The 26,006-nt window shown below is 47.8% G+C and overlaps 1 protein-coding gene across 2 annotated transcripts in view; it reads left to right on the forward strand.

The window, feature by feature from the left end:
* The first annotated feature begins 10,174 nt into the window (after positions 1 to 10,174).
* Positions 10,175 to 26,006, forward strand: part of MREG (melanoregulin) — a 49,956-nt gene continuing 34,124 nt past the window's right edge. Inside the window, exon 1 of one of the 2 annotated variants that reach the window (XM_036421482.2) lies at positions 10,175 to 10,304. In XM_036421482.2, coding sequence (XP_036277375.1) covers positions 10,210 to 10,304 — 95 coding nt within the window. In that variant the 5' untranslated portion in view covers positions 10,175 to 10,209. Of the gene's footprint in view, positions 10,305 to 11,661; positions 11,683 to 26,006 lie in introns of those variants that run through there. The other variant, XM_036421483.1, reaches the window with a different exon arrangement.

The following is a 26,006-nucleotide window of genomic DNA, read 5'->3' on the forward strand; positions in this document are numbered from 1 at the left end:
GCTAAACCTCATGGCTGTGGGCCATCTGTATATATTCTCACTTAGGGCCATTTTTCTTTAAAGCATGAATGCAGGTTGCACTGCCTACAGATTGCTTATTAGAAAGGTTTTTCCCTCCACTGCCTCACAGGGCTTTCCCTGAATACTGCTATAATGAAGTTCTGACCACTGGAAGGAAGAATTTCAGACCAGGACACAGTTCAGGAAAGGGTCAACCAGGCCGCTGGGAAGTCCTTGAGCCAGTCGCCCATTGGTTGGCCCCAGGGCTCACAGGAATAGGCCTGAGGTAACAACTTGGCTGTCTTCAGTTTTTGGCTGGGAGCATCCCGAGGGCAAATCACTGGTGGATCCAGAGCTGTCAGTCAACTGTGCTCCCTGAAGCAGGGATCTACACTGTGCATTTTATGGCTGCCACATGACTATATCCTGTAACTGTTTTGGCCCCATTTACTTTTAACACTACCCTGGGACTTGGCACAAAAAAAAAAAAAAAAAAAAAAAGTATTACCTTGTGTCTGGACATAAGTGCCTACTTGGGATTCCAAGACTTACTAGTAGCTGCAAAGCTTCATCTTGAACTTTTGTTTCTGCTCTTAGTGTTTCTGTTTGTTAGCAGCTGTTTTCACCCACCTTGTAGAGTGAGAAGCATGTGTGCACCCTGTCCTAGAGGGAGTCAGATTGTGGGGACCTGCCAAGTCCTAATGCTGTCGATGTCAACACTGCTTTCCTGGGGGACACTCCCACATCTAGCAAGGCTGTCTGACCTGCTTCCATCTGTAGCCTCCAAACTTGCTCTTTTTTTTTTTTTTTTTTTTAATATATTTTATTGATTTTGTACAGAGAGGAAGGGAGAGAGATAGCAAGTTAGAAACATCCATGAGAGAGAGTCATCGATCAGCTGCCTCTTGCACACCCCCTACTGGGGACGTGCCCGCAACCAAGGTACATGCCCCTGACCGGAATCGAACCTGGGACCCTTCAGTCCCCAAGCCGATGCTCTATCCACTGAGCCAAACCGGACTCGGCCAAACTTGCTCTCTTTGAAGTTGTTAGTGCCCCACAAGGAAAGACCTTGAAGAAACCTTCTTATTAAAACCACTCTGCTGAAGTTACTAACAAACCTTTCTGCTTACTGCTCCTTGCATGCTTATTTTGGCCTTCAAAATGCAGCTACATGTCTGCCATAAGCCACCCTTCTGCTTATTAAGTCTCCCTGCTTATTTTGGCTTTCTCTGTTCATTTCTGTAGAGCTATTGGTAGACTCTCTCTTTCCATAAGTTATAGATTTTAAATCTGGCTACCTGGGTTGAAATCCCAGCTTCTATGACTCACTCGCTTGTATAACAGCTTTGAGACAATTGAGGAATTTAAATTTGGGTTGCATATGAGCAAATCATAAAATTACTGGTTATTTTGTTAGTTGTGATAATAGCATGGCAGTCACTTTTTATAAAAGTTCCTTACCCATCAGGTAAGAAATGTTGTTATTTGGGATTTGCTTTCACATACTTCAATATTAAAAACAAGTGGAGGAGAGGAAGGGAGTAAGAGAACTGAGAGTAGAAACATGGTAATAAATAGTTGTTTAAGCAGCGTGACATCCATCATACATTGTATGGTTGATTCTACTATTCTCTATACCTTTGAGTAAGTTTGGGAATTCCCCAGGTAAAAAAAAACAAACTATAAAATTAAAGTGGTGTTGTTACTTACCTAGAGGGTAATATGGGAAAGAGTTAGTTGATTATACATAAAGGTTATTTGGGAGAAACAGGATGAGTTCCCACTGGATGTGAATAGTTTTGGGGAGTCCATGGGTATGGGGAGTCCATGGGTATGATGATACTGTTGTAATTAGCTAGTTGTTATTAATAGGAAAGGAGCAAAATGAGAAACAAACATTATAAGCACGGCCATTTGAGCAGCTTCACCAGGGAGGTCCTTACTTTCTTCTTCTTTTTTATGTGGCAAAAATATGTGACAAAAATTTGCCATTTCATGAAGCAGTTTTTAATTGTTTGTTGGTAGTGTGTCTTTCCCAATAGATAACCGTTTCGGAGGTTGTTACATGAGATCTCTGAACATCAGGTTGTATCAACTGACTTTTAAGTCTGTGTGAATCACAACACTTCAAATTCTTTTTGCAGAAAAATGTTCTTCTAAGTAGAAATTCCCTCCACATTTAAATGAATTGCTCGTGCTCATCCATAATTTTTGTATCTACTACTTGAGTATTCAGTGTCTAATACTTGAATAGGGTGCTTAACTTTACATACAAATGGTTTTACGTGTAACTTTACTATGAGTGCACAGTAACAACATTTTAAAAATTTCTCAGAAGTGAGGGCTCCTACAGTGGAAAGTTAATTTTAACAGAACAGACTGCTTCCAAGAGAAGAGTTATTTTTTACCCATTTTCAAAAAATGTAGGTGATATTGACATGGCATAAAGTGAACTATTTTTAAATGAATGATTCAGTGGCATTTAGTACATCCACAGTGTTATGCCACCACCACCTCTATTTGAAAATATCCTCCAAAGGAAACCCTATACCCACTAAGCACTTGTTCCCAGTCCCCTCCCCCAGCCCTGGCGACACCACTTGGCATTCTGTCTCAATGGATTTACCTATTCCAGATATTCCATGTAAATTGAATCATACAAAATGTGACCTTTTGCATCTGGCTTTTTTTCACTTACCATAATATTTCTGAGGTTCATCCACATATTGTAGCATGTATTTTTAATCAATATTTTGAGTGAGATTGCCTCTAATCATTCACAGAATTTCCTGAACCTTATTTCTATAATATGCTCTCCTAAGGACAGAAGGCTTTATTAATTAATAATGCATGGAGGACTTAATATGCTAGTCTTTACAATAATAATAATAATATCTAATCTGATGAAAGAATCCCTGCATTTGGAAAGGAAGGACATTCAAAACTTATGGGAGAACTCAGGGATGGATTAAGGTCTAAGGGTGGCCAGGCAGTTACTTCTGAGATATGCCACACGGATCCCCCTGCAGGAAGGAAGGAGTCCGGAGAAATGCAGCCAGCACTCCACCCTCAACTGCCAGCCCTGCTTCTGGACAACCTCAGCGGAACTTGCCTCACCCAAGGTCATGTTCCCTTTCCGGGTAACCCTCATCCAGAGATTGGTTGTCATGAGAATATAAAGGCCAACTCCCCCTCACCCTAACTCAGAAAAGCTTAGAAGGTCACTCTGAGACAGGTTGAGGCTCTCTGAAGATGAATGGAAGTGTTCATCAGTTGTTATTTTTTTGAGCCTCTCCGAGATAAGATTAAAAGTTCTTTTCAGCCACTCCTCAAACCAATGCATCTGTGCCTGCACCAGCCAACGCCAGTCTACCCTACCGCCAGAGCCTAGGGAACAGAGATCCACTCTGTGCCTGCATGCAGAAACCCAGAAACCCAGTGCCATAGAAGCCAGACCCCAGCCCACTGTAGGGAGCCATGCTCTGCTAGTGTGTGCCCCTTGATGCACCAAGCTCCTGCCCTTTCTCCCCTTCCTCCATCTTGTTTTCAGTAAGTCTCTTTTTTCTTTTTCTTTTTTTTTTTTCCTTTTTTCTTCTTCTGATTTTCCTCCTTTCTTGATTTCTATCATGTGAGGGGCGGGGAGGGTAAGGGTGTAAGACCCCGTCACCAGTGACAGTTCTATCTCAGAACTCCCCTTTGGGCTGGCCCAGGCCCAGCCGGCTCCCTTTTCTTGCCCCCTGTTCCCAGGTGTTGATTCATGAGCACTTCCTACTAAACCTCCAGAAGCTAAGTCCGCCTCAGAGTCCTAGGTTTCTTGCTGGATTATATGAGGTGTCAGTTGGGGGATGCAGGTCCTCTCAGTGGAGAAGCTTTGCTCTTTTTCTCTGGGTTCCAGAGATCTTCTCTCCAAGTTTTCCAAGTTGTTCCTGTCAAGGTCTTTAAAGCAACTTCTCTGGTATTTGGGTGGAGGGGATGGTGGGGAAGGATGTGCAAGATAAAGAGGGTGGCTCAGTGTAAAATTCCCATCTGAAGTGACAAGGCCTTTCTAAGCTGAAAACAGCTGACAGCTGATGGAGAGAAGACCCTGGTGTTGCCCAGGATGGAAAGGGTGAATGGAGCTTATAGACTTCAGTTAGCAGACTTCACAGAGTAATGGAAAAGGGTGCTCGTGGAATATACTTAAATGGGGCCTCTGATTTGGCTCTGTGGACATGAAGCATCTACCTGATTGTTGAGAGTCTGACTCTCTAAGTTTTGGCATGTGCGGTTGACCTTCCTTCAGACACAGCCCACTATGGATGCTCTGCTGACACCGGCCTCCCTCATTCCTGCTTCGTCTTCTCTGTTCCAGTTTCTTCCATTCCCTGCTCCTCACACCAACTTCTACCTCCCCCCCCCCCCCATTACTAGGCCGGACAGTGTAGTTCTCTTCTCTCCCTCTTACAGCCCGTTTATCAGAGGGAATGTTCACCAGAGACAGGTCTTCCTTTGGGGAATTGCGCTCCCACCTTTTAATTTATGTCATTGAGCTGCTTCCAAGACAGGTTTATTTAATTAGATAAACAGCAAAAATAGATCATAAAATTTGTAAACAAAAACCTCTTTTATTTAAATTATTTATTTATTTTATTCTTTCACATGTTAAAAAAATGTATGTAATGTCCTATGCACTTTTCCATGAATATCAGGCTAATAAATCAAGTAGCAATTGCTTACTAAGGTCAAATTAAATAGTGAAATGATCATTACGTGGTACCTGCTAGCCGAGAGAAGAGAGGACTTAATAGCTCAACTCAGCAGTGCCCTGACAGGTTGAGTGTAGCCAGAGCCAGTTTAAACCTTCTATTTGAATATAACTGATGGCCCTTTAAGATTTAAGTTTGCACAGGTATTGTAGCTGCAACTACTTTCCCTCTGTTGAGTGACAGCTTTGAACCTAGTAAGTCAGATCCAATTCTGAAACAACTGAGTTCATTTACAATATATGTCCACGAGGGGGCAGTGTGGAGAACCACAGGAGCATTTGTTTACTGGAATAATGGGGAGCTTTACCTGGAGTTTACCAGTTGTATAGAAAGTCGCAGGCTTCTGGTTTGTTTATGTCTCTGTGAGTCTTATGGTAAATGCAAAAACCAAACACCAATGGTCTATGTTTGGTTATCTGTTAACACCGAGATTGGTAGGATCTAGGCTTAAAGTTGGGGCAAACCTTTGGCCTTTCACAGAAAATATGGAACTTACATTCTAGCTCACCATTATGTCTCCAGTATCTGGCTCAATAAATATTTGTTGAATGAATAACTGAATGCCACCAGCTTATGCTATGTTGCTATAAGCATAGCATCTTTATGAAACTTACTAATGATGTGTTAGAGTTGTGTTTTGATTTTCCATTTTTTTTCACCCTGCATATGCCTTTTCCTCCACCTCTCAGAAGTCATCAGTCAATTTCTGATGAAGGAAAATTTCAAACGACCCTAGTAGTTGTTTTCAAAGCAGACTCTAGAGTTTCCCCTGCCATGGAAAAAGCTGAGAATATAGGCCAGCAGTTGTGCTTAAAAAACAAGCAGCTGATGGGTCTCTAAGTCACCAGTCACCTCAGGGGACTGCCTGCTCCCCCGACACCAGGTGCCCACGGGTTCTTGGTAAATGTCAGATGCTGCTGACTGTGATACACGCGTTGGCGTCAACTCAGGCAGCAGAAACAATCTAGCATCACCCTAAAAAGAGGAAAGCTCACTGCTCTCCTGAGAATGATGTCTGAAACAGGAAGCGAGGTTGCCAAAATGTGGTCTTTGCTGTCTAGAAGCTGAAGCTGGAAGATTCGGTGCTGCTGTTACCCAAACCAGGGAAATCATGAAGGTATTCAGCTTCTGGGAAGACAAGAACTATAAAAGCATGCACAATTATTCTTATTTCTTAGAAATTATTTCTTAGAAAACTAAGAAATAGACTACATGGGCTTGAAAGAACAAGGTGTACTAATAAGAATAGATCTCTCTGTATGAATTGGGAAAAATTTGCAGATAGATTAATTAGTACCTTTACATCAATTAAAACAAAACTCACTACTTAAAAAGTGACACACAATGACACTATATATACACACCACAGGCACACATATGTGTGTTTGTGTGTTCAGAAAAAATATTATACCATATTGATAATAATGGTTGCCTTGGGGAAGAGACAGAGAGGACAGGACTATGGATTACACTGAGAGGGAACTTTAACTGTAATATTTCAATTTTTTTAGAGGAATGTTTCATTTATAAATTTTAAAACTTAAAAATTAATTTTAAAAGAAAAATGATAAGCTGAAACCGGTTTGGCTCAGTGGTAGAGCGTCGGTCTGCGGACTGAAGGGTCCCAGGTTCGATTCCGGTCAAGGGCATGTACGTTGGTTGCGGGTACATCCCCGGTAGGGCGTGTGCAAGAGGCAGCTGGTCGATGTTTCTCTCTCACTGATGTTTCTAGCTCTCTATCCCTCTCCCTTCCTCTCTGTAAAAAATCAATAAAATAAATTTAAAAAAAGAAAAAGAAAAATGATAATAGTTGTTAGAGCTGGCAAACACTACACATGGCTTAGTAAGGCAGGACATTAGCTTCCTGATCAAGTCTGTTAAATAGATGTGGTTCTAGGGCTTTCTAGAAATAGGCAGTCTGAAACAGACTACATATAAGATGCCCAAACAGCCCTGGCCAAGTAGCTCAGTTAGTTAGAGCATCATCCCAATACACCAAGGTTGCAGGTTTGATCCCAGGTCAGGGCATGTACAAGAATCCATCAACTAATGCATATAAGTGAAACAACAAATTATTTTTCTCCATATCTCTCCTGTTTTTCTTTCCAAAATCAATCATAAGTAAAAATTAAAAAAAAGAAAAAAAAAAAAAAAGAATGCCCACACATTGCAGACATACAAATGTGAAAAAAAATATTGTCATGTAGGCCAGGTAGTATTGGCAGTGGCATTTGCCTGACAGACCTACATTATTTGGAGTCAATGAGCTGAATTGTGGTGTTTCTACAGTGCTTTATGTTTTCAAATGATCTCATCTGAGCCTACTAGGTAGGGCCGGATGCAGAGTAGAACATTGTGGTTTAGAAAAATGAAGTGACTTATCCAAGATCAAGGTTAGTAAAGGGACAGAGCACCTGTTTTCCAGGACCTGGATGCCCTCTATAGTGTCTCTATTTTCAACAAATCCAACTCCAATAGTTAATAGTAGCTGTCAGATCCTGAATTTCATCTTCTTGCTGGCTGAGTTCATGTCCTGGCAGCTGCCTCCACCCACTTTCTACCTGAACCTCAGTGGACTGGCTCAAATCCAAAATCCAATTTCAGAACATAGTACATTCTACCAAGTGGATTTTTCCAGCCAGGAAGATGCTCGCTGTCAAGAACAATATTCGGCCTCCGTCCTGGTACAGTTGCACGTGATAAATGACATGGTGTTGGGCTTGCTAGCAAAGCCCTGTGCCAGCTGGTGTCAACTGGAACTATCGTGTCCGGTTAACTTTTAGGTGGCTCCGTCGCGCAATGGATGGCGCATTGGACTTCTTATCGTGTCCGGTTAACTTTTCACGATGGGTCGTATCTCCCCAACTCAGTCAGAGTCCTTTGGGCCCTCTCTTACTCTTCTGTGTCCCTCAGCGGCCAGCCTCTCCGTGAACATGCACTTGATATGTTCCTTCTGCCTCTTCACATAGCCAGGGCAGGACAGACTCATGCACAGTGACACACTTTAAAAATCAATACACCACCCGGTCGGAATTAACACTTCTGAAAATAAACTCTTGCTTGTCCTAGTCCCTGCCATATTGTTCCCATAGTATGCACTGCTGTCTATCACGCTTCAGTATCTGCTTGTTTTGTTTAACTCCCCCACTATGTTTGCTTCAAGAGAATAGGAGCAAACATTCTTTCTTTCTTTCTTTCTTTCTTTCTTTCTTTCTTTCTTTCTTTTTTTTTTTTTTTTTTTAACATTTTTATTGATTTTTAGAGAGGGAGGAAGGGAGAGGGGTAGAAAGAGATGGATACACTGATGAGAGAGAAACATAATCCACCTGCTGCCTCCCACACAGCTGACCGCCCCAAACATTGTTTCTCTTGCTGGCTGCTATACCCCGGGAGCTGGAACACGCCTGCCCCTAAACAGGTGCTCAATAACTATTTGTTGAATAATCCAGATGGGGGAAATGAACATTAGAGGGGATGATTAAGGGAGATGCATGGAAATCCTTGTAATGACCAGGTGACAGAAGACACTTTGTGATGGAGGGGGTATAGGAGAACAGACACTGTCATATGTTGCTGGTCAGCGTGTTAGCTTTGGAGGGCAATTTGGCAAGATCTGTCAAAATCTAAAAAGGTACCTTGCCCAGCAATTCGACTGCCAACCGTACACTCCATATATATGGATGTCCAAACACATAGATCAAAGGTGTTCACGGCCACATTATTTTGATAACAAAAATATCTGGAATGTACTTAAATTCCCACCCAGAGAGGCGTGGCTAAATATCCTATTGGCATTCATGTGACTGTCTAATAGGCAACTGTTAAAAAAATAGTGGAAGATGATATATACGGAGCAGTCTCTATGATACACGGAGGGAAACAAGCTAGGGGCAGAAGCCACCACTTGAATAATAATAATTGTTATTTAAATAATATAGGCCTGTCAAGCAAATGCCACTGCCAATACTACCTGGCCTATGTATGACAATATTTTTTTAAAAATATATTTTATTGGTTTTTTACAGAGAGGAAGGGAGAGAGAGAGAGAGAGCTAGAAATTTCAATGAGAGAGAAACATCGACCAGCCTCCTCTTGCACACCCCCTACCAGGGATGTGCCCGCAACCAATGTACATGCCCTTGACCGGAATCGAACCCGGGACCTTTCAGTCCGCAGACCGACGCTCTACCACTGAGCCAAACTGGCTTCGGCTATGTATGACAATATTACCGGTAAAAAAAAAAAAAAAAAAAAAAAAAAAAAAAAAAAAAAAAAAAAAAAAAAAAAAAAAAGGGAGAGGGATTTGTATACAAGTTTGTACAACCACAAACGCATACACACTTAAGCAAATACATACATAATGGAAAAGCGCAAGAAACTAACGACAGTGTTTGCCTTCCTTGAGGGGGTTCAGTCAAAACTTGTGAGGCTTGCAAACAATTAAAAAAAAACAAAACACTGTAAACATCGTACTTAAAACACACCACCGCCTCTATAACGCGCCCGTCCACGCTCTCTGGCTGGCCTCTCCTCCGCGTGGGGCTGACCGGGTGCAAACGCCCCGGGCTCCGCTCTAAAGGCTTGGGGGTGGAAGGAGGACCTTTTATTTCCTCCGGGAGCCAAGCCCATAAAACGCAGGAATAGCTCTGGCCGGCTTGGCTCAGTGGACAGAGCGTCAGCTTGCAGACTGAAGGGTCCCAGGTTCAGTTCCAGACAAGGACACGCCTTTGGGTTGCGGGATCGATTCCTAGTGAGGGTCGTGCAGGAGACAGCCCATCAATGATTCTCTCTCATCACTGATATTTTTCTCTCTCCTTCTCCTTTCCTCTCTGAAATCAATAAAAATATATTAAAAACAAAACAAACAAACAAAAAAAGCCAAGACCGGTTTTGCTCAATGCATAGAGCGTCGGCTTGGGGACTGAAGGGACCCGGGTTCGATTCCGGTCAAGGGCATGTACCTTGGCTGCGGGCATATCCCCAGTAGGAGGTGTGCAAGAGGCAGCTGATCGATGACTCTCTCTAATGATGTTTCTAACTCTCTCTCTCCCTTCTTCTCTGTACAAAATCAATAAGATATATTTTAAAAAAACTCACACACACAAAACAGCACCGCAGGAATAGACCCAGCCCCATGGCGCTGTGCCCGGGCCCCCTGCCCCCTCCCAGCCCCCGCGGTGCCCGCCCTCCGCCCTCCGCCCTCCGCCGGGCCCGCCGCCCCCGGGGAGGGCGGCCCGGGCGCGGGACGCATGCGCCCCACCAGCGCCGGGAATTAAAAGAGAAAAGTCCCAGCCACACGCGCCCCGAACCGAGCCCCAGTGGAGCGAAGCGCGGCGCTGCGGCCCCGAGCGCCCGGCCTCGCCCCGGCCCCGCGCGGCGTGATGCGCACTGAGCCGCCCGCCGCCCGGCCCCGGATGCCCGCCCCGCCGCGCCCCCCGCGATCGCCCGTCCCCGCGGCCCCATGGGGCTGAGGGCCTGGCTGCGGGCCGCCTGCTGCTGCTGCCCCTGCCCCTGCCTGCCGGCGCCCGCCGCGCCCGAGAAGGAGCCGCTCGTCCGGTGGGTGCGCGCCCGGCGGGACCGGGTGCCGGGCGGGACCGGGTGCCTGGCCGGGATCAGGGTGCCTGGCCGGGACCGGGTGCCTGGCGGGACCGGGGTGCCTGGCCGGGACCGGTATACCTGGCCGGGATCAGGGTGCCCGGCCGGGACCGGTATACCTGGCCGGGATCAGGGTGCCCGGCGGGATCGGGGTGCCTGGCCGGGACCGGGTGCCTGGCCGGGATCAGGGTGCCTGGCCGGGACCGGGTGCCTGGCCGGGATCAGGGTGCCTGGCCGGGACCGGGTGCCTGGCCGGGATCGGGGTGCCTGGCGGGACCCGGGTGCCTGGCCGGGACCGGTATACCTGGCCGGGATCAGGGTGCCCGGCGGGATCGGGGTGCCTGGCCGGGATCGGGGTGCCCGGTGGGACCGGGGTGCCTGGCCGGGACCGGTATACCTGGCCGGGATCAGGGTGCCTGGCCGGGACCGGTATGCCTGGCCGGGATCAGGGTGCCCGGCGGGATCGGGGTGCCCGGCCGGGACCGGTATACCTGGCCGGGACCGGGTGCCTGGCGGGACCGGGTGCCTGGCCGGGATCGGGGTGCCCGGCGGGATCGGGGTGCCTGGCCGGGACCCGGGTGCCTGGCCGGGACCGGGGTGCCTGGCCGGGATCGGGGTGCCTGGCCGGGACCCGGGTGCCTGGCCGGGACCGGGGTGCCTGGCCGGGATCGGGGTGCCTGGCCGGGACCCGGGTGCCTGGCCGGAACCCGGGTGCCTGGCCGGGATCGGGGTGCCTGGCCGGGATCAGGGTGCCTGGCCGGGACCCGGGTGCCTGGCCAGGACAGGGGTGCCCGGCGGGATCGGGGTGCCTGGCCGGGATCGGGGTGCCCGGTGGGACAGGGGTGCCTTGCAGGGACCGGGGTGCCTGGCCGGGACCGGGGTGCCTGGCCGGGACCGGGGTGCCCGGCCGGGATCCGGGGTGCCTGGCCGGGACCGGGGTGCCCGGCCGGGATCGGGGTGCCCGGCCGGGATCCGGGGTGCCTGGCCGGGACCGGGGTGCCTGGCCAGGATCCGGGGTACCTGGCCCGGACCGGGGGGTTTTGGCCGGGACCAGGGTGCCTGACCGGGATCGGGGTGCCCGGCGGGATCGGGGTGCCTGGCTGGGATCGGGGTGCCTGGCCGGGATCCGGGGGTACCCGGCCGGGACCGGGGGTTTTTGGCCGGGACCAGGGTGCCTGACCGGGATCGGGGTGCCTGGCCGCGGAGTGGGATTACCGGCAGCCCGGAGTGGGGAGACCTGCGTGCTGGTCTGAGTTAGGGCTGGGGGCTGGCTTGAAGGACCATCTAAGCACCTTCCAAGCCCCTTGATTCCTTCTTACAGGACATGCCTGCTCGTTGGGCAAGATTTCCCCCCCCCCCAAAAAAAAGTACAAATCCCCAGAGACACCTGAGACCCGGGTGGGAGCCTGTGGAAAGTGCCCAGAGTTGGGGTGCAGTTGCGGGCAGGGGCGCCAGGAGGGGCGTTGGCACAGGGGTCCCTGGAACACAGCGGCCCCTGACGGGCCTGGGACAGGGTGAGTCTGTGTCACCCGGCAGGAAAGTGGGGTGTCTTGTCAGTCCGTGTTGTTATCGAGAGGAGAAGATTTCAGTGGCCGAGCACAAGGAGATATTTTCCCCACATTACAATAATGTGTATTTTCTCAGTGGGACGTTGATTCTTTGCAGGATAAGCGATGGAGTGTGGGAAAGGGTAATGCGCTCAGTGGCGCTGGGAGGTTTTGGTCAGGGCTGCGATGGTAAGCCTTCGTGTTTTAACTGCTGAAGTGAAGGCTCCACTAGGTCATGCCTCGGGGGTGACTGTGAGTGAAACGAAGTTATTTAAAATTAAATTAGAAAAAAAAAAAATATATATATATATATAAAGCGAATCCCAGGGTTGAGTAAGCAAATATCGAAGCCAGTGTTTCTTGTGATTTGAGAAAGCTTTCACAACTTCACAAGCATGATTTACTTCTCTTACCCCATCAGGTCCAAACACTCCCCTTGACTTTTAATTCCTTACATAACCCCTTCCTGCCCGATCACTCTTATTTTCCAGCGTGTTAAACAGGGCACACTCCTTGATTTAATCGGGCAGGCGTCCTGGCGGCTCCAGGAGCAATCCAGCGTTTTCTCTCTCCGTTTGCCTCAAGGAGTGCCCTCTCCCTTCTCTTCCCCTTCCTAAATGCTGGTTCTCAGTGCTGCCTCAACAGCCCTCTCTGGTTACTGTGCCCGCATTCATCCATCTTTGTCCTGTGAGTTAGGACTTGGAACTTCCCATCTGCCCCTCGTGATGTAGTGAGCACCCATGTATGTAAACATATATATCATATTGTTTCACATATATGTGAAATACACACAAGCAAGCATACACATAATACCCAATGTTTTTGTTTGTACTTGTGATGGGGCGTTTACTCAGATGATGAGATTACTGTGGCCTGGGAGAAACCCAGGAATCCACCCCCAGTCATATAGAGTGGGTCAAATCTAGAATTTTATGCTTGGGTTGCTCACTCAACTTGCAATGCTCATTGTCTCATGATGCAGCCCTCAGCGTGGTCTCCCCCTTCAGAGCCCTGGGCCTTTCTCATTTTCTGTCTGGGATTGCTATTGGAGTGGGCAGTTTTTGGTTGTTTCAAAATCTCCACCCTCTCCTGCCTTGATTTACACTAGAAGTCAGGGAATTTTGCAAGTGATTTAAAAAAGACAAAGTCAATAACACAGGGCTCATGATTCACATCGCCTGGGGTTAAAGCCAGACTGGGTGACCTGGCACAGATTATGAAATTTATTTGTGCCCTAATTTCCTCATCTGTGAAACGGGGATGGTAATAGTATGTACCCAAAGGGTTGCGAGAAATGAAATGAGCTAATCCATGTGAAGTGCTTACTAGAGTGTCTGACACATAGTAAATATTTAATAAGTTTTAGTTATTAATTATTATTGCATTCTTTTGAGCGTGTGATTATGAGTGGACTGGTCTTTTGTGGGTTAGCATCATTCTGGCATCATCTCAACATAACAATAAATGGGAAGAGTAGCTTATTGATGGACACTTGGAGCAGTGATATGTGTGTGTGGGGTACCTTATTGATCTACCCAAGTCATCAGAAGACCCAGTTTCAAAAAATTATTTTCATTTATTTTTTATTTTTGCTAAAGTGTGAATTTGGGTGGTTTTAGTATATTAACAAAGTGATTTAAAAAAGACAAAGTCAATAGCACAGTGCAGTTGTTAAGATGATCTATTTTAGAACATTTCTATCACTCCAAAAAGAAGCCATACCGATGAACAGTCACTTGCCGACAGCCCCACTCCCCAGACAATTCCTGCTTTACTTTCTCTCTTTATAGATTTGCCTGTGCTGGACATTCTGTGTAAATGGCATCTTACAGTGCGTGGCCATTTTGCACCTGGCTTCTTTCACTTAGCACAATGTTTTGAAGTTTTCATCATGTTGTAGCACGTGTCAGTACTTCATTCCTTTTTATATTTGAATAATATTTCATTGTGTGGATATATTACAGTTTATTTATCCATTCATCAATTGATAGACATTTGGGTGGTTTCTACTTTTTGGCTCTTATAAATAACGCTGCTATGAATATTTGTGTAATCTTTGATTATATGCCTAGAAATGAAATTCCTGGGTCATATAGTAATTCTGCATCTAACCGTTTGAGGAACTGCCAGAATATTTTCCAAAGTGGAGGGTTTGAAATAATTTTTTTAATTAAAAATATTTTTGTTAGTGACATTGGTTAATATAATTATATAGGTGTCAAGTGTACAGTTCACTGCTCCAAGTTAAGTCTCCTTTCATCACCACTTACCCCCCCTTTACCCTCTTCTACTTTCCTCATACCCTTTTTCATCATCACACTGTTGTTTGTGGTATGAGGTTTTCCTTCCTTTGCTTTGAAATCTTGATGTGGTAAAATCAAGTGGGCAGATGGCCTTAATTTTTATTTCATTGAGAACTTCATTCTTCACGTTATATTATCTTTGCTCTAATTATAAAACTATGGTTTTCAAGTTTTATTTCATACAAGATATGAAATATCGTCTACCTGGATGAGGTGTGTTTGGGGGGACATTTGTCATTTGTGTGCATGGTCATCCCCAGTCCTTTTGAGAAATGCACTGGGGACTCGTGTTAGTTTAAGAAAAATTACTCGTAGTCTCATTTTGTTTGCCCATCAGAGAATGCCACTTAGGTTTTGACCTTGCTTTTTCTGCTTTCTCTGGAACCCAGTATGTGGAGGCAATGTCCGTCTCTTACCTTGCTTGCATCTGTAGTTCTCTCTAGTCTCAATTTCATTTCTAGGTATATAATACCCACTAGTCTCCCCCCACCCCTGCTCTTTCTCTAGAAATATCTGAGGCCTCCCTGACTAAAAATCCATCCTGTGATTACCAGGGCCTTCAGTTACCATCCTTTGCTTTCCTCGTGTCAGGTGCACGTGTCTTTGAAAGTGATCAGCTGTACCCTTACCTCCTACACCTCCCCTTGAAGATGAAATCTGGTTTTCGCCCCCTGTACAATCACCTGAACATTGCTCTCCTGAAAGTTACAAGGGAAAGCAATCTGATGTTCTTCTCTCAGTGTGTGCAGAATTCCTCTGTGCTGACCTTCCGTGCCTTCTTGCACACGTCCTCGTTCCCTAGCTTCTCTGATTCTGCACTCTCTGGTCTCTGTCTGCAATCTGTCTAATCATGCTGCTTTCCCTCCTGAGGGCTTGCTGGTGCCATACTTGTGAGCTGGACATCTGTTTGTTTTGTCTACTTCTTAAGAGTCTACTCTGATTTTAAGGCCCATTTTAGTCACCACCTTCGTGGTGAAACCTTAGAGAGTCTCCCCAAGCAGTATGGTGTCTCTTCTTTCTTCTTACCCCCCCAGGGTTCTGTACCTCATTCTGCCTGATCTTACTGTAATGTGGGTGCCAGAGCCCCTGCCAGATCCAAGGAACTAAATCTCACTCACCTTAGTATCCATTTTTTGTGCCCAGCCCCGTGCTCAGCATGGAGTAAGAAGTATATTAATACTTTTCCATTAATAAAATGACAATAATGGCTGTTCATTTGTTAATTTCTTTCTATGTGCAACTTTAAAAAATGCATGTAAAACAAAACATTGTGAAGGATGATAGAGCAAACAGCCACCTACCCAGGATCCGATTAAGAAAACATTAAGAAGCCCTAACCGGTGTGGCTCAGTGGATAGAGGGTTGGCCTGCAGACTGAAAGGTCCCAGGTTAGATTCTAGTCAAGGGCATGTACCTTGATTGCAGGCACATCCCCGATAGGGGGGATGTTGCAGGAGGCAGCTGATCGATGTTTCCCTCTTATCGATGTTTCTACTCTTTATCCCTCTCTCTTCTTCTTTGTAAAAAATCAATAAATATATTTTTTTAAAGAAAAAAAAGAAAATGTTAGCAATAGAGTTGAAGCCCCTCCCTTTACCTCTGCATTACTACATCCTGCTCCCATCCTGACCTGTACATATGTGTTTAGCATTCTTAATTTAAATAGATGGTGCCTTCTGCATGTAGACTTTGCCTAAGTGAGATTTCTTTACACACATTCTGTGATTTAATCGTCACTATGACCAAATGAGTTAGATGTTGTCTCCGTTTTGTAAATGAGGATCCTAGGCTTAGAGAGTTTATTGATTCAGAGTCACAACTGAGAGAAGTCAGAGTGGGAATGTGAATCTGTGTCTGTTCACATCCAGGCCTTGCATTGTAGAAAATTCAGAAAACTGCCAAATATTTCTTAAAAGTAAGTTATAATGTCCGTGTTCTAGAAACTGGTGGAAATCACTTGTCTTAGCTCCTGTCGGTTTAGCCCCTGTCTCCTTCCCTTCCTCCATGTCTGTATTAGTACAACCCCCCCTCCCCTCCGACAGATGTGGAATCAATCTGGCCCCGTAAACCAAACCCAGTAGGAGTTAGGAAACCTGAGTCCTAGACCCAGCTATTTACCAGCTGTGGGGGCCCGGGGAAATCTCTTAATGTCCTGGAACCTTCATTTCTTCTTCTGTACGTTGGTGACATGGAACACAGTGGCAGTGAGGCTCGCTGTAGTACTGGGAGGACTGTGAAGGCCCGGGAGATGTGCATCATGACCATTTGTTCGACTCTGTAGCTTCCCAGGCTGCTTCTCCAGCGAATAGTTGAGGAGTCATTTCTAATGCCAAGATAATAGTGCTGATGGATTGTTTTTAGAATGGCTAGATCACTGATCTTTTGTCATTAAAATAGTGAACAACTTTTTGGTTTAGGGTTAAAAGAAACATTTGGGATATAGATTACTACAATAGTTTCCTAGGACTACTGTGACAAATTACCACGAACTTGGTAGCTTAAAACAGCAGAGATTTATTCTTTCACAGTTCTGGAGGCCAGGAGTCTGAAATCAAGGTGTTGGCGGGGCCATGTTCCCTCCAGAGATTCTAGGAAGAATCATTTCTTGCTGATTCCAGCTTGGGCTGGCTCCTGGTAGCTCCAGTCTTTGCCTGTCTTCTTCCAGGTGTCTCTTCCTCTGTGTCTCAAATGCCTTCTCTCTTCTCTTTCCAAGACACCAGGCATTGGATTTAGTGTCCACCTTACATTCAGCATGATCTCATCTAAAGATCCTTACGTTAATTGCATCTGCAAAGCCCCTATTTCCAAGTAAAGTCACATTCCCAGGAACTGTGAATTAGGACTTGGACGTAGCTTTTTAGGGGACACTATCCAACCTATTACAATGTAGTTTTGGGAAAATGTTTGAGCTAAAAACATTGGTTTTTATTTCACTTTTAGAGCTTGGCTCTTTCCATCAGGGATAAAAGCATGCTACTACCGTATACAAATCCACCTGAGCATGTGGCCCTGGTAATTATATGACTTGGGAGGCACACCTGCAGCCAGTCACCATTAAGCAGAGATGCCCAAGTGGCCTGGCACCATAAAGTCTACTGCCACATGACATCCTGCTGGGGCTGACTGGCAGACCATGAACAACATACGAATGGTTACTCTGACACATGTTTCTGTGAAAGAGAGGTTAAGGGACTACTTGGCTATAGCCACCAAGTAGCCCTGTTCGCCTTCCTCCTTAGGCTTTTACTATAACAACTTGAACTAAAATTAACTATTAACTATCAGCAGGGTAAGCCTCCTTGAGAAAACACCTGCATCTGTAGTGTCTTTCAAATAAGGACGTTTTTAAATCTAAACATAAAGATTCCAGTAAAACACCTGGGGCTCAGACTTGTTTGGAAAAGTCAAGGCAAGGGCTGCCTCCTTCGCTAAGGTCCCCCAGAGCCCTCCAACCTTTTAGAGAATCCTCCTTCCAGACTTTCCAACCAAGGCTCATGCTTCCCCACAGTGTCCACTACCAGCCCAGAGGAGTCTAAAATGGAATGTGTAAGGAGTACAGTGTAAGCACCGCATGCTGTCATCTTTCACAATGGTTCCTTTGAACCATTTAAGGGAAGTGTAATTCTCACTCTCTCATTTCTACTGGCTGTGAATAACTGATAAGCACCACCACTGTACAGTTGGTCAAAGGCCAGGGAAGAAAGGGAGAGAAGTAACAACCAGGACCGAGTTTTCATTGTGGCTCTGAAAGCCACCTGAGTGAACAGTGGAATGAGCTTCCAAATCTATTTGCTCCCTGCGCTTCTCAATGTGCACCGCAGCTTCCATTACTGATAACAGTTTCCGCACCTTATCTGTGGGCAGTGAACAGAGAACAGAGTGTCAATGTGTTTTGTTTTGTTTTGTTTTCTCCATGCCTAGAATTTTCATTAGGGAAAAATAAAATACAACCTCAGTGTGCCCTTGATGGTGTTTCATGCCCACAGAGAGGGGCGGTTCTGAGAAGGAATTGATCTGGGCCCGTGAGTGTGGGCAGCAGAATTGAATTTCCCTGACCATAAAGAAGCAGTCCCAGGTGAGTGCATCCAGCATGCAGAAGAGGGGGAGACCAGGGTCATGACCTACACCTTCCCTTTCCCATCCCTCCTGCGCCTTTGCAGGTTGTACATAGTGCTTAAGGAATACTGGGCACTGTCATAAGTGCTTTATATCTATTCATTAAATCCTTGCCATAATCCTACGAGGTCAGTCGGTTCTTGTTATTCAGAGTAGTTATGTCACCACAAATGCTGAATTAAAGAATATCGACCCATTGCTCCAAAGGGGAAATCCAGGGTTAGATTCCTGCCAGCAAATTGGTCAGCTGATCAATACACACCTTGTTTCGTGTGTGTTTCTGCTTAAAGACACTTACTTTAGTAGCTGTGGCTGATTAACATTGAACTTGCTGCCAACTGTACTGTAACTCAGGCCTGAATGAAACTTATCTAACACACTTATTTACCACTCTGCTTGAGCTTATTCTAAACAGTGACATCACGAACAAAAAGCACAAAAATGGGGCGGGGGGGAGAGTGACATTAGATAGTCCATCAAAAGGACACTCATTTGCAGCATGAAAGCTGAAACAAGGAAGCAGAGCTGAGCCTTGGCGGGCCTCGGCAGGGAACTTGGGCCCCAAGCATGTGCAAACACCGGGCCTGTTATTTTGGAGTTACAGACAGAATTTAGTGAGTGGGCAGATTTGCAAGTACAGAATCTGGGAATAATAAGGGTTCCAGTAATGATGTCTCTATCTCCTCTTGACAGATGAAGAAACTGAGGCACAAGAGCTTCCGTAGCTTCTCAGAGGCACGGAGGGCAGAGCTGGGATTCGATCCCGGTATATTCCAGAGTCACAGAAAGAGCAGCAGCCTCCTAGCGTGTGTAACCAGCTGCTCACGTGAGAAGGTGTGTCAGAAATATGAGACTTGCCCCGCTTTGTGCCCCTGGGGTCGAAAAATACCGTCCCCGCGTTTCTGTAGTTGAGGCTGGTGAAGCCAGGCGCCCGTGGGAAAGAAGGGTGGTGGGGTTAAGACATTTAAGAGCCAATCCCCACACCCCTAGGAGGAATACTCTTCTACACGTGGAGAGTTTTTCATTTCACAGCGTGGGCTCACATGACCTGAGAGCAGATCAGATTGTCTTCTGCCCTTGGAAGGGCTTTGAGAAAACGTTAGCTCATGTATTAGTGTCAGTGCGATCGCTCAGGCAGGGGCCCGGAGGGCCTGACTCTTTTCCCCAGCGATGCTGCTGGGCCCCCTGAGCTGACTCAGGCTAGCCTGGCCCCTGGCAGGAGCTGCAGGTCACACAGCCTGTGCCCTGGGCCGGTGAGTCACAGGAAGCGGCTGAGGCGCCGAGGATCCTGCTGCAGGAAGGAGCTCGGGGCTCCCGCAAAGCTGTTCCAGAGCTTGCACTTGTACCTTCTGGAAAGACAGAGGAGAAAGGGGAGAGTCTGGTGCTGTTCCCAGAATGGGGCCTCAGGCCCGTGAGTTCAAGATCAGTGCTTTCTTTACCAAGATGCTAGCCACTCCAGATCCCTAAGAGGGTGACTTTTCAAGGTTTCTTCTCAGGCCACCTACAATGCCCCTTCCCCCTTTCCTGACTTGCATTTGTCAGTCTTAGCTACGGTGGAAGTTCCCGAGGAGACAAAATTTCTTTCTCTCCCATGTCATGTGGTCTAGGTTTATGGGAACTTAGCATTCTCTGGGTATCTTAAGGTGATCTCATCAATGCACTTTGTGTAAAAAGTAAATTCTGCATAAAAGTTGAGTAAAACAGTTTATTCTGTCAGCGGCTGATGTCCTTTTTGGTCTGGTTAGTAAATATTTGTTCTGTGCCAGTTACATACCGTGCACCCTATTCCTCTGTGCTTTTTCAGGAAATAATGGGTGAGAACAGTATGTGTACCTGTAGTGCCCAACATGTGGTAAGAGTAGACTGAGTCGCTTCTCACTTATTTTTTTCATTAACTTTTAAAAATTTGTGCTGGTGCATTTATATCAGAGACGAAAGATATGCAGACATATGTACAGTATAAAGAACAGCTATCAAGTGAACACTCCAGGGCAAGAGATAGCGATTGCCAGTCCCACGTTCCCCATCTCTGATCATATCTAGAACATTGTGATAGACATTTTCTTGCCTTTTTACAAATTAAATCTTTATTGTTGAAAGTATTACATATGTCCCCTTTTCCCTCTATTGTCCCCTTCTAGCTTGCCCTGCCCCAGACCTTCAGCACCATGTTGTCCATGGGTTATTCATATATGTGCAAGTTTTTTGGTTGATCGCCCATCCTCCCATCTCACCTGCCTTCTCTTTTGAGGTTCCACAGTCTGTTCTATGTCTCTGGTTCTTGCTTTTCTTTATAGCGTCACCACCTATGTATGCACCTTAACTATGTACTTTAGTTCTACCTGCTTTCAAACTTTACATAAATGGGATCAAACTGTGTATGTTCTTTGTGAGAGCTAGCCAATCTGCCAAGTTCAGCTCAGTTTGTGGTTCTCTTGGCTTTGCAGTGCCCTTCGTTTGATTCACTCCTTCTACCGTGGATGGACTTTTGGGTGGTTTCCAGTTCGGGGCTATTCCACATCGTTTAGATTTTAAAGTCAGCACATCAGGTGGAATTGTTCCTCTTTCAGCCATCCTGGCCACCTCCTGGGTCCTCAAGCATACACATGTCTCAGGGCTTTGCACTTCATGTCCTGCCTGCCTGAAATGTTCTTCCTCCTTCTACCTGCATGGGCACCCCCCTCATTTTACTCACTCAGGTTTCTGTTCAAAGCCATTGCCTCAGAAAGCTCTTCCCTATCATCCTCTTTAAAACAGTACCCGCCCCCTGTGGTCATCCCTTATTCCCGTGTATTCCTCCAGAGCACTGCTCACCACTTGACATACAATAGGTGCTCCTTGTCCCTTCCTCCCGTAGGAGTAGAGCCAGCCCCACCTTCGTAAATGTAATTAGGTCACATGTGAAGAGTTTGTCTGTGAGTCTGGAGACAGGGGTTCTGGCTTCATTTCTACCACTCACAGCCCTATGACCTGGGGAAACAGCAGTTCATTCATTCAGCAAGTATTTATCCAGCATCCACAAGTATCAGGTCCTGTTCTGAGCACTGGGGGTATATCACTGAGCAAAATAGATAGCGATCCTGTCCTCAGCGGGCTTTTATTGTGTTGTGTTGATGGGAGTGAACAAACAGTGAACATAATAAGTAAATCAGAAGATGTATAAGTGTGTAGGGAGGAGGAAGGCAGAGCAGAGGCGGGAGCACACTTGTGATTATAAATAGGTTGCTTCGCGTAGGCATCACCAAGGAGGAGGAGTGTGTAAACACAGATGTGAAGGCGGGGAGGGAGTGAGGTATGTGGATATCTGCAGGAAATCATTCCAGGTGGATGAATCAGCCATACTAGGGCCTGAGATGGGCGTGACTGATGGGTGTAGGGACCTGCTGAGAGGCCTTAGAGACCAGGGAGGGCTATACTCTGGAGTCAGATGGGAACCCTCTGATGGGGGAGAGGGTACTGAGGGCCCAGGGAGATGTAATCTGATTTACACATTGAAAGGATCATTTTGACTGTTGTGGTGTTGAGAATAGAATTGATTAGATGTCGGGACTGAGAGAGCCAAGGATGACTTGAAGGGTTTGGCCTGAGTAATCTGAAATAATGGGGGTTCCATCCTCTGAGAAGGGAGACTGGTCTGGGAGGTTTCCTGAGAAGAGCAGGGGCTTAGCTCTTGAACTCTCTGTTAGACATTTGCATGGACACAGGCAGAAGGTAGGTAGATATAAGACTCAGATTTGACAGAGCCATCCGAGCTGGGGATACAAGTCCAGATTTAGGAGTCTTGCTCATGAAGATGGTATTTAAAGCCACAATGACATGACTGGGAGTGAATGTGAGCAGAGAAGGGACCTAGGACCTAATCTAATCTTTCTGAGCTTCCTTCCCCTGCCTACATCACTGGGGTCTTGTCAGGACCGTCTTCCAGCCTTTGAAGCACTTCCAATCGATGCATGAAACACCACCACTCAGGCCTCTGTTTCAGCCACCAGAGTGGAAGGTGGGAGGCATAGGCGCCCATCAAGGAGCAGGGCCAGAAAAGAGGGCCCATATCTTCCTTCCTGCACTTGGGGTAGGTCACGCCTCAGGTGCTGAGGGAAGTCATGAGCTGGAGGTTAAATGCTGAGAAAGCTCCAAGGACCTATGGGACAATGCTTACATTTGAGGTTAAATACTGTTTAAATATTGAATTAACTAGGTAACTGAAGGGGCTGAAGTATCTGTCTTGGAAGGAAGGGAGAGAGAGAAGGAGAGAACAGAGATCTTAGACTCACCGCTCCTCCCCCATGGAGGGAGGAAGGGAAAAGCCTGGAAGCCAGGAGCCCAGTAGGCCGGCCAGTTCCTAGCGGGGAATCAGACCCAGGGGCCTTAGGTAGTGATGGGGTGGCATACACAGCCTTTTGAGGTGTGTGTGTGTGTATGTTGGTTGCTGTTAACTAGAAATTTTATCTCCTCAGTGTTTCAGAGCTTCTGTGTTAAACCAGTGATTGCTGATTCGGGGCCGTCTGGGGGGACAGCAGTCAAGTTGCTGGGACCACTGACATCAGCAGCCAGCCTTTTGTGCAGAGTGTTTTGTGGTTTTTTCTCAAATCTTTCCCTCACTGCCCTTGGTGGTGAGGACTCACGGGAAACCTTTTTAGGCCAGTTTTATGTCTTGCAGCCCGTTGCACTGAAGCCCCCCAGGTGGGAGCCCAGTGTTTCTGAGCCTGGTGTCTCCCTTACTCTAGGCTATTCTGAAAGATAAGACTCCCAGCGATTTGGTCGTGTGCCCCCCAGGGGGGATTGAGGGTGGAATCTGAGACTTAGCTCCTCCTACCCTTTTGGGAGTAAAAGCAGCTTCTGCTTCTACTGTAATGTCAGAGCCACCTCTCAAATGCCTGAGGTTAATAAAATATTCAGCAGCAGCAGATGGTGGCCAAGGGCAAAACAGCCGCCTTAGCTTTCGTCTGTACCTTTTAGTCATCATTATGTGGGAGAGGGGAGGGGAGCTCCTGATTCAGTGACCCCTCCCTCCCTCCTGCAGTCCTCCCTGGACTTCTGGGCCCAGACCTCAGGACCTTTGCACAGAATCTCCTTCCCTAGGCACCAGAGTCCTCCAGGTGACAGTCTCCGGAGGCTCCCTACCTGCCTCTCCAGGGGGGGGGTTAGGCTTTGCTTTGTTCTGCTCCCCACACCAGAGGGTATAAGGTTTTAAGGGAAGCGGCCTGCCGCCTGGCCTGGGCAGTGTGCAGGGTATAAGGAGCAGGGACAGACGAGCCCGCACTCAGAGCCCAGGACCCGGGGAGCCAGGCCAGGTCTGCCAGGTCCTGTGGAATGAGCACACCCTCATTCACTTTCATCTTGACCAGGATTTTGATAGAATTATTAAAATTTAATGGTTTATTTGGCGGTAGAAACTACCTTTTCTGTGCCCCAGAGAGACCTGACTGGTAACTCTGAGGAGTAAGAACGCGTAGGTAATGAGGTCCAGGCAGAGGGCGTCTGCGGAGTGCGTGGAGGGGCTGCGGGACAGGGATGCGCTGCGGCTCCCAGCAGCCAGCGCCGGACAGAGCCCTTGCTCGTCCCAGGGAGAGGGCCGTGGCACCTTTTCTGTTTCTATGTCGTCGCCTGGGTGTCAGGGACCAGAGGGCCTGAGGCTTCTGGGTCACAGGGGGCGCTGCTCCTGATCAGGGTGGAGCTGGATGTGGGAGGACGGGAGGCAGCACCTGTTTGCAGACATGAGTGCTTCTCGACGGCCCGCGGTGACCTGGTGTGAGCTTCCTCTGAGCTTATACACTAAGAAAGCGTGGCCAGTGTTTTACACTGCTGGAGTCATGCCCATGGTGTGTGTGAGTGTGTGTGTGTGTGTGTGTGTGTGTGTGTAAGTTGCTGGCCAGGGAGGTAGCTGTCCTAGTCTTATCAAAACACAAAGAAATGGTGGGTTATTAAACAAAAAGTGGCTAGATCAGGCATGATCACATGTTATTACTGAGTATTCAGACAAGTACTGGCCAACCTCTAAACCTCCTGCTTAAGGAGAATCTGTAAAAAGTGGCAACAGTGTGTTAGACCTGAGCTTTTTTTCCCCGAAGACTGGGGTCCCAGCTCTGTTTGATGCACTCACCCAGTACTTTTAAAGCACCTGCTCTGTGCCCGGCCCTGCTGGGTGAGGTGGGGGGTAAAGGAAATGCCGGAGACACCCCCTGCCCTCGAGGAGCTTACCGACGTGTCGAAAAGACAAGACTTATACGAAGGAAACAGATTTAGGGAAAAAGGAAAACCATTTTCAGGAAAGAACGAGGGTTTCATGGCATCCAGGCCCGGGCGGGGTCTGGCTGCCTGGAGGAGAAGCCCCAGATGCGTCTGCCTGTTCGTACAGGTTTGCACTTGACGGTGCGGTTGCCATCTGAGCTGCTCTGCTGTGGGCGCGCCCCCGGCATGGCATCTGGAGATCAGGTCTTGTGACATGTGGCTTCTTGAATTCGCTCCATCAGGGACTCGTGCTGGGAGGGCGTCAGCTGGCTGCCTGGCCCGGAGAAGGCCAGCAATTCCACAGGCTGGCCCCCGCCTGCCGGGCGGGACAGGGTCCCCACCCTCTTGACCTCAGGTGGTTGGGTAAGGGGAGGGGTGGAACGTGGGAGCCCTGGAGGGAAGCCCTGTGCAGGCTTTATCACCTCTGCGCAATCATCTGTTCGGGCAGAAAGCAATCTGAGTCCGCGCCTTCCGTGCCATCCACCGCTCTCCCGTGTCTCTTCTCGTTCTCCCAGCATTCTCTCTTCCTCTTCCTCGGCTCTCGCCTGCTCTCTCCAGCTCCCTCCCGCCGCTGCTCCTTAGGGCTGGCTGTCCCCTGCGGTCTTTCCTGAGCCCCCTCTGGTCGCGGCTTCAGCGCTGATGGGAAGGCATGTGCATTCCTCCAGGTGCAGACCTCCAGCCCTGCCCTTGCTCTTGAGCCAGATCCCGACCTCTCTCTGCAGGCCCTGCTGGCTGCCAGGTCAGCTCTGACTCCTCTCCTCCAGCCGCTGTGCTGCATCACCGGCCTGCCCCTTCCCCTCAGATGCTGCTGGAGTCCACCTCCCCAGTTTCCCTTCCCGCCACTGTTTCCCTAGCCCACACCTCACTCACTCCCACCCCAGCCAGTTTCAAAATGTTTGAATATACACCCCCTATGTGTATATTTGGCAATAGTACCCCACCTTTTCTATGCCCCTGAGAAAACTTCTTTATGTCTCTAACCAATGAGATTTTAAGCAGAGCAGCTGTTCCGGTTGTGGTGGTTTGTGAGCTTCTCTCTCTGCCTTGGGAGGGTTTGCCCACCTTCTGCACCACTTCCCCCCACACCCCAGGCCCTGATGCTAGGCTCTCCAAGAGCAGGGCCTGAACATCACCCTGCCCTCTTATGGCAGCCTCCTGAGCCATCTCTCTGGTCCTTCTTCATGCAGTTATTTCTCTAAACCCAGAGCTGGCAAGGCTCCAAATCCCCTTGTTCACCTGCCACAGCTTATAGAGTAAAGCCCAGACTCCAGTGCTCTCCTCCGTCTGACCCGCATCACCTTTTCTTCTCTGTGTCCCTGCCTTTCCCACCCTCCATGGTGGTGTAGCTCTGCGGGAGCACCTGGCATTGCCCAGCTCTGCGGGAACTGAGCCTCCACACCTGCGACTGTGCTGTTCCCTCTGCGCGGACCACCTTTCCCCGGCTTCTCTTTCTGCTGAAAAGCTGTGTA

The sequence above is a fragment of the Pipistrellus kuhlii genome, unplaced genomic scaffold (genome assembly GCF_014108245.1).
Source record: "Pipistrellus kuhlii isolate mPipKuh1 unplaced genomic scaffold, mPipKuh1.p scaffold_m20_p_7, whole genome shotgun sequence".
Lineage (NCBI taxonomy): Eukaryota > Metazoa > Chordata > Mammalia > Chiroptera > Vespertilionidae > Pipistrellus > Pipistrellus kuhlii.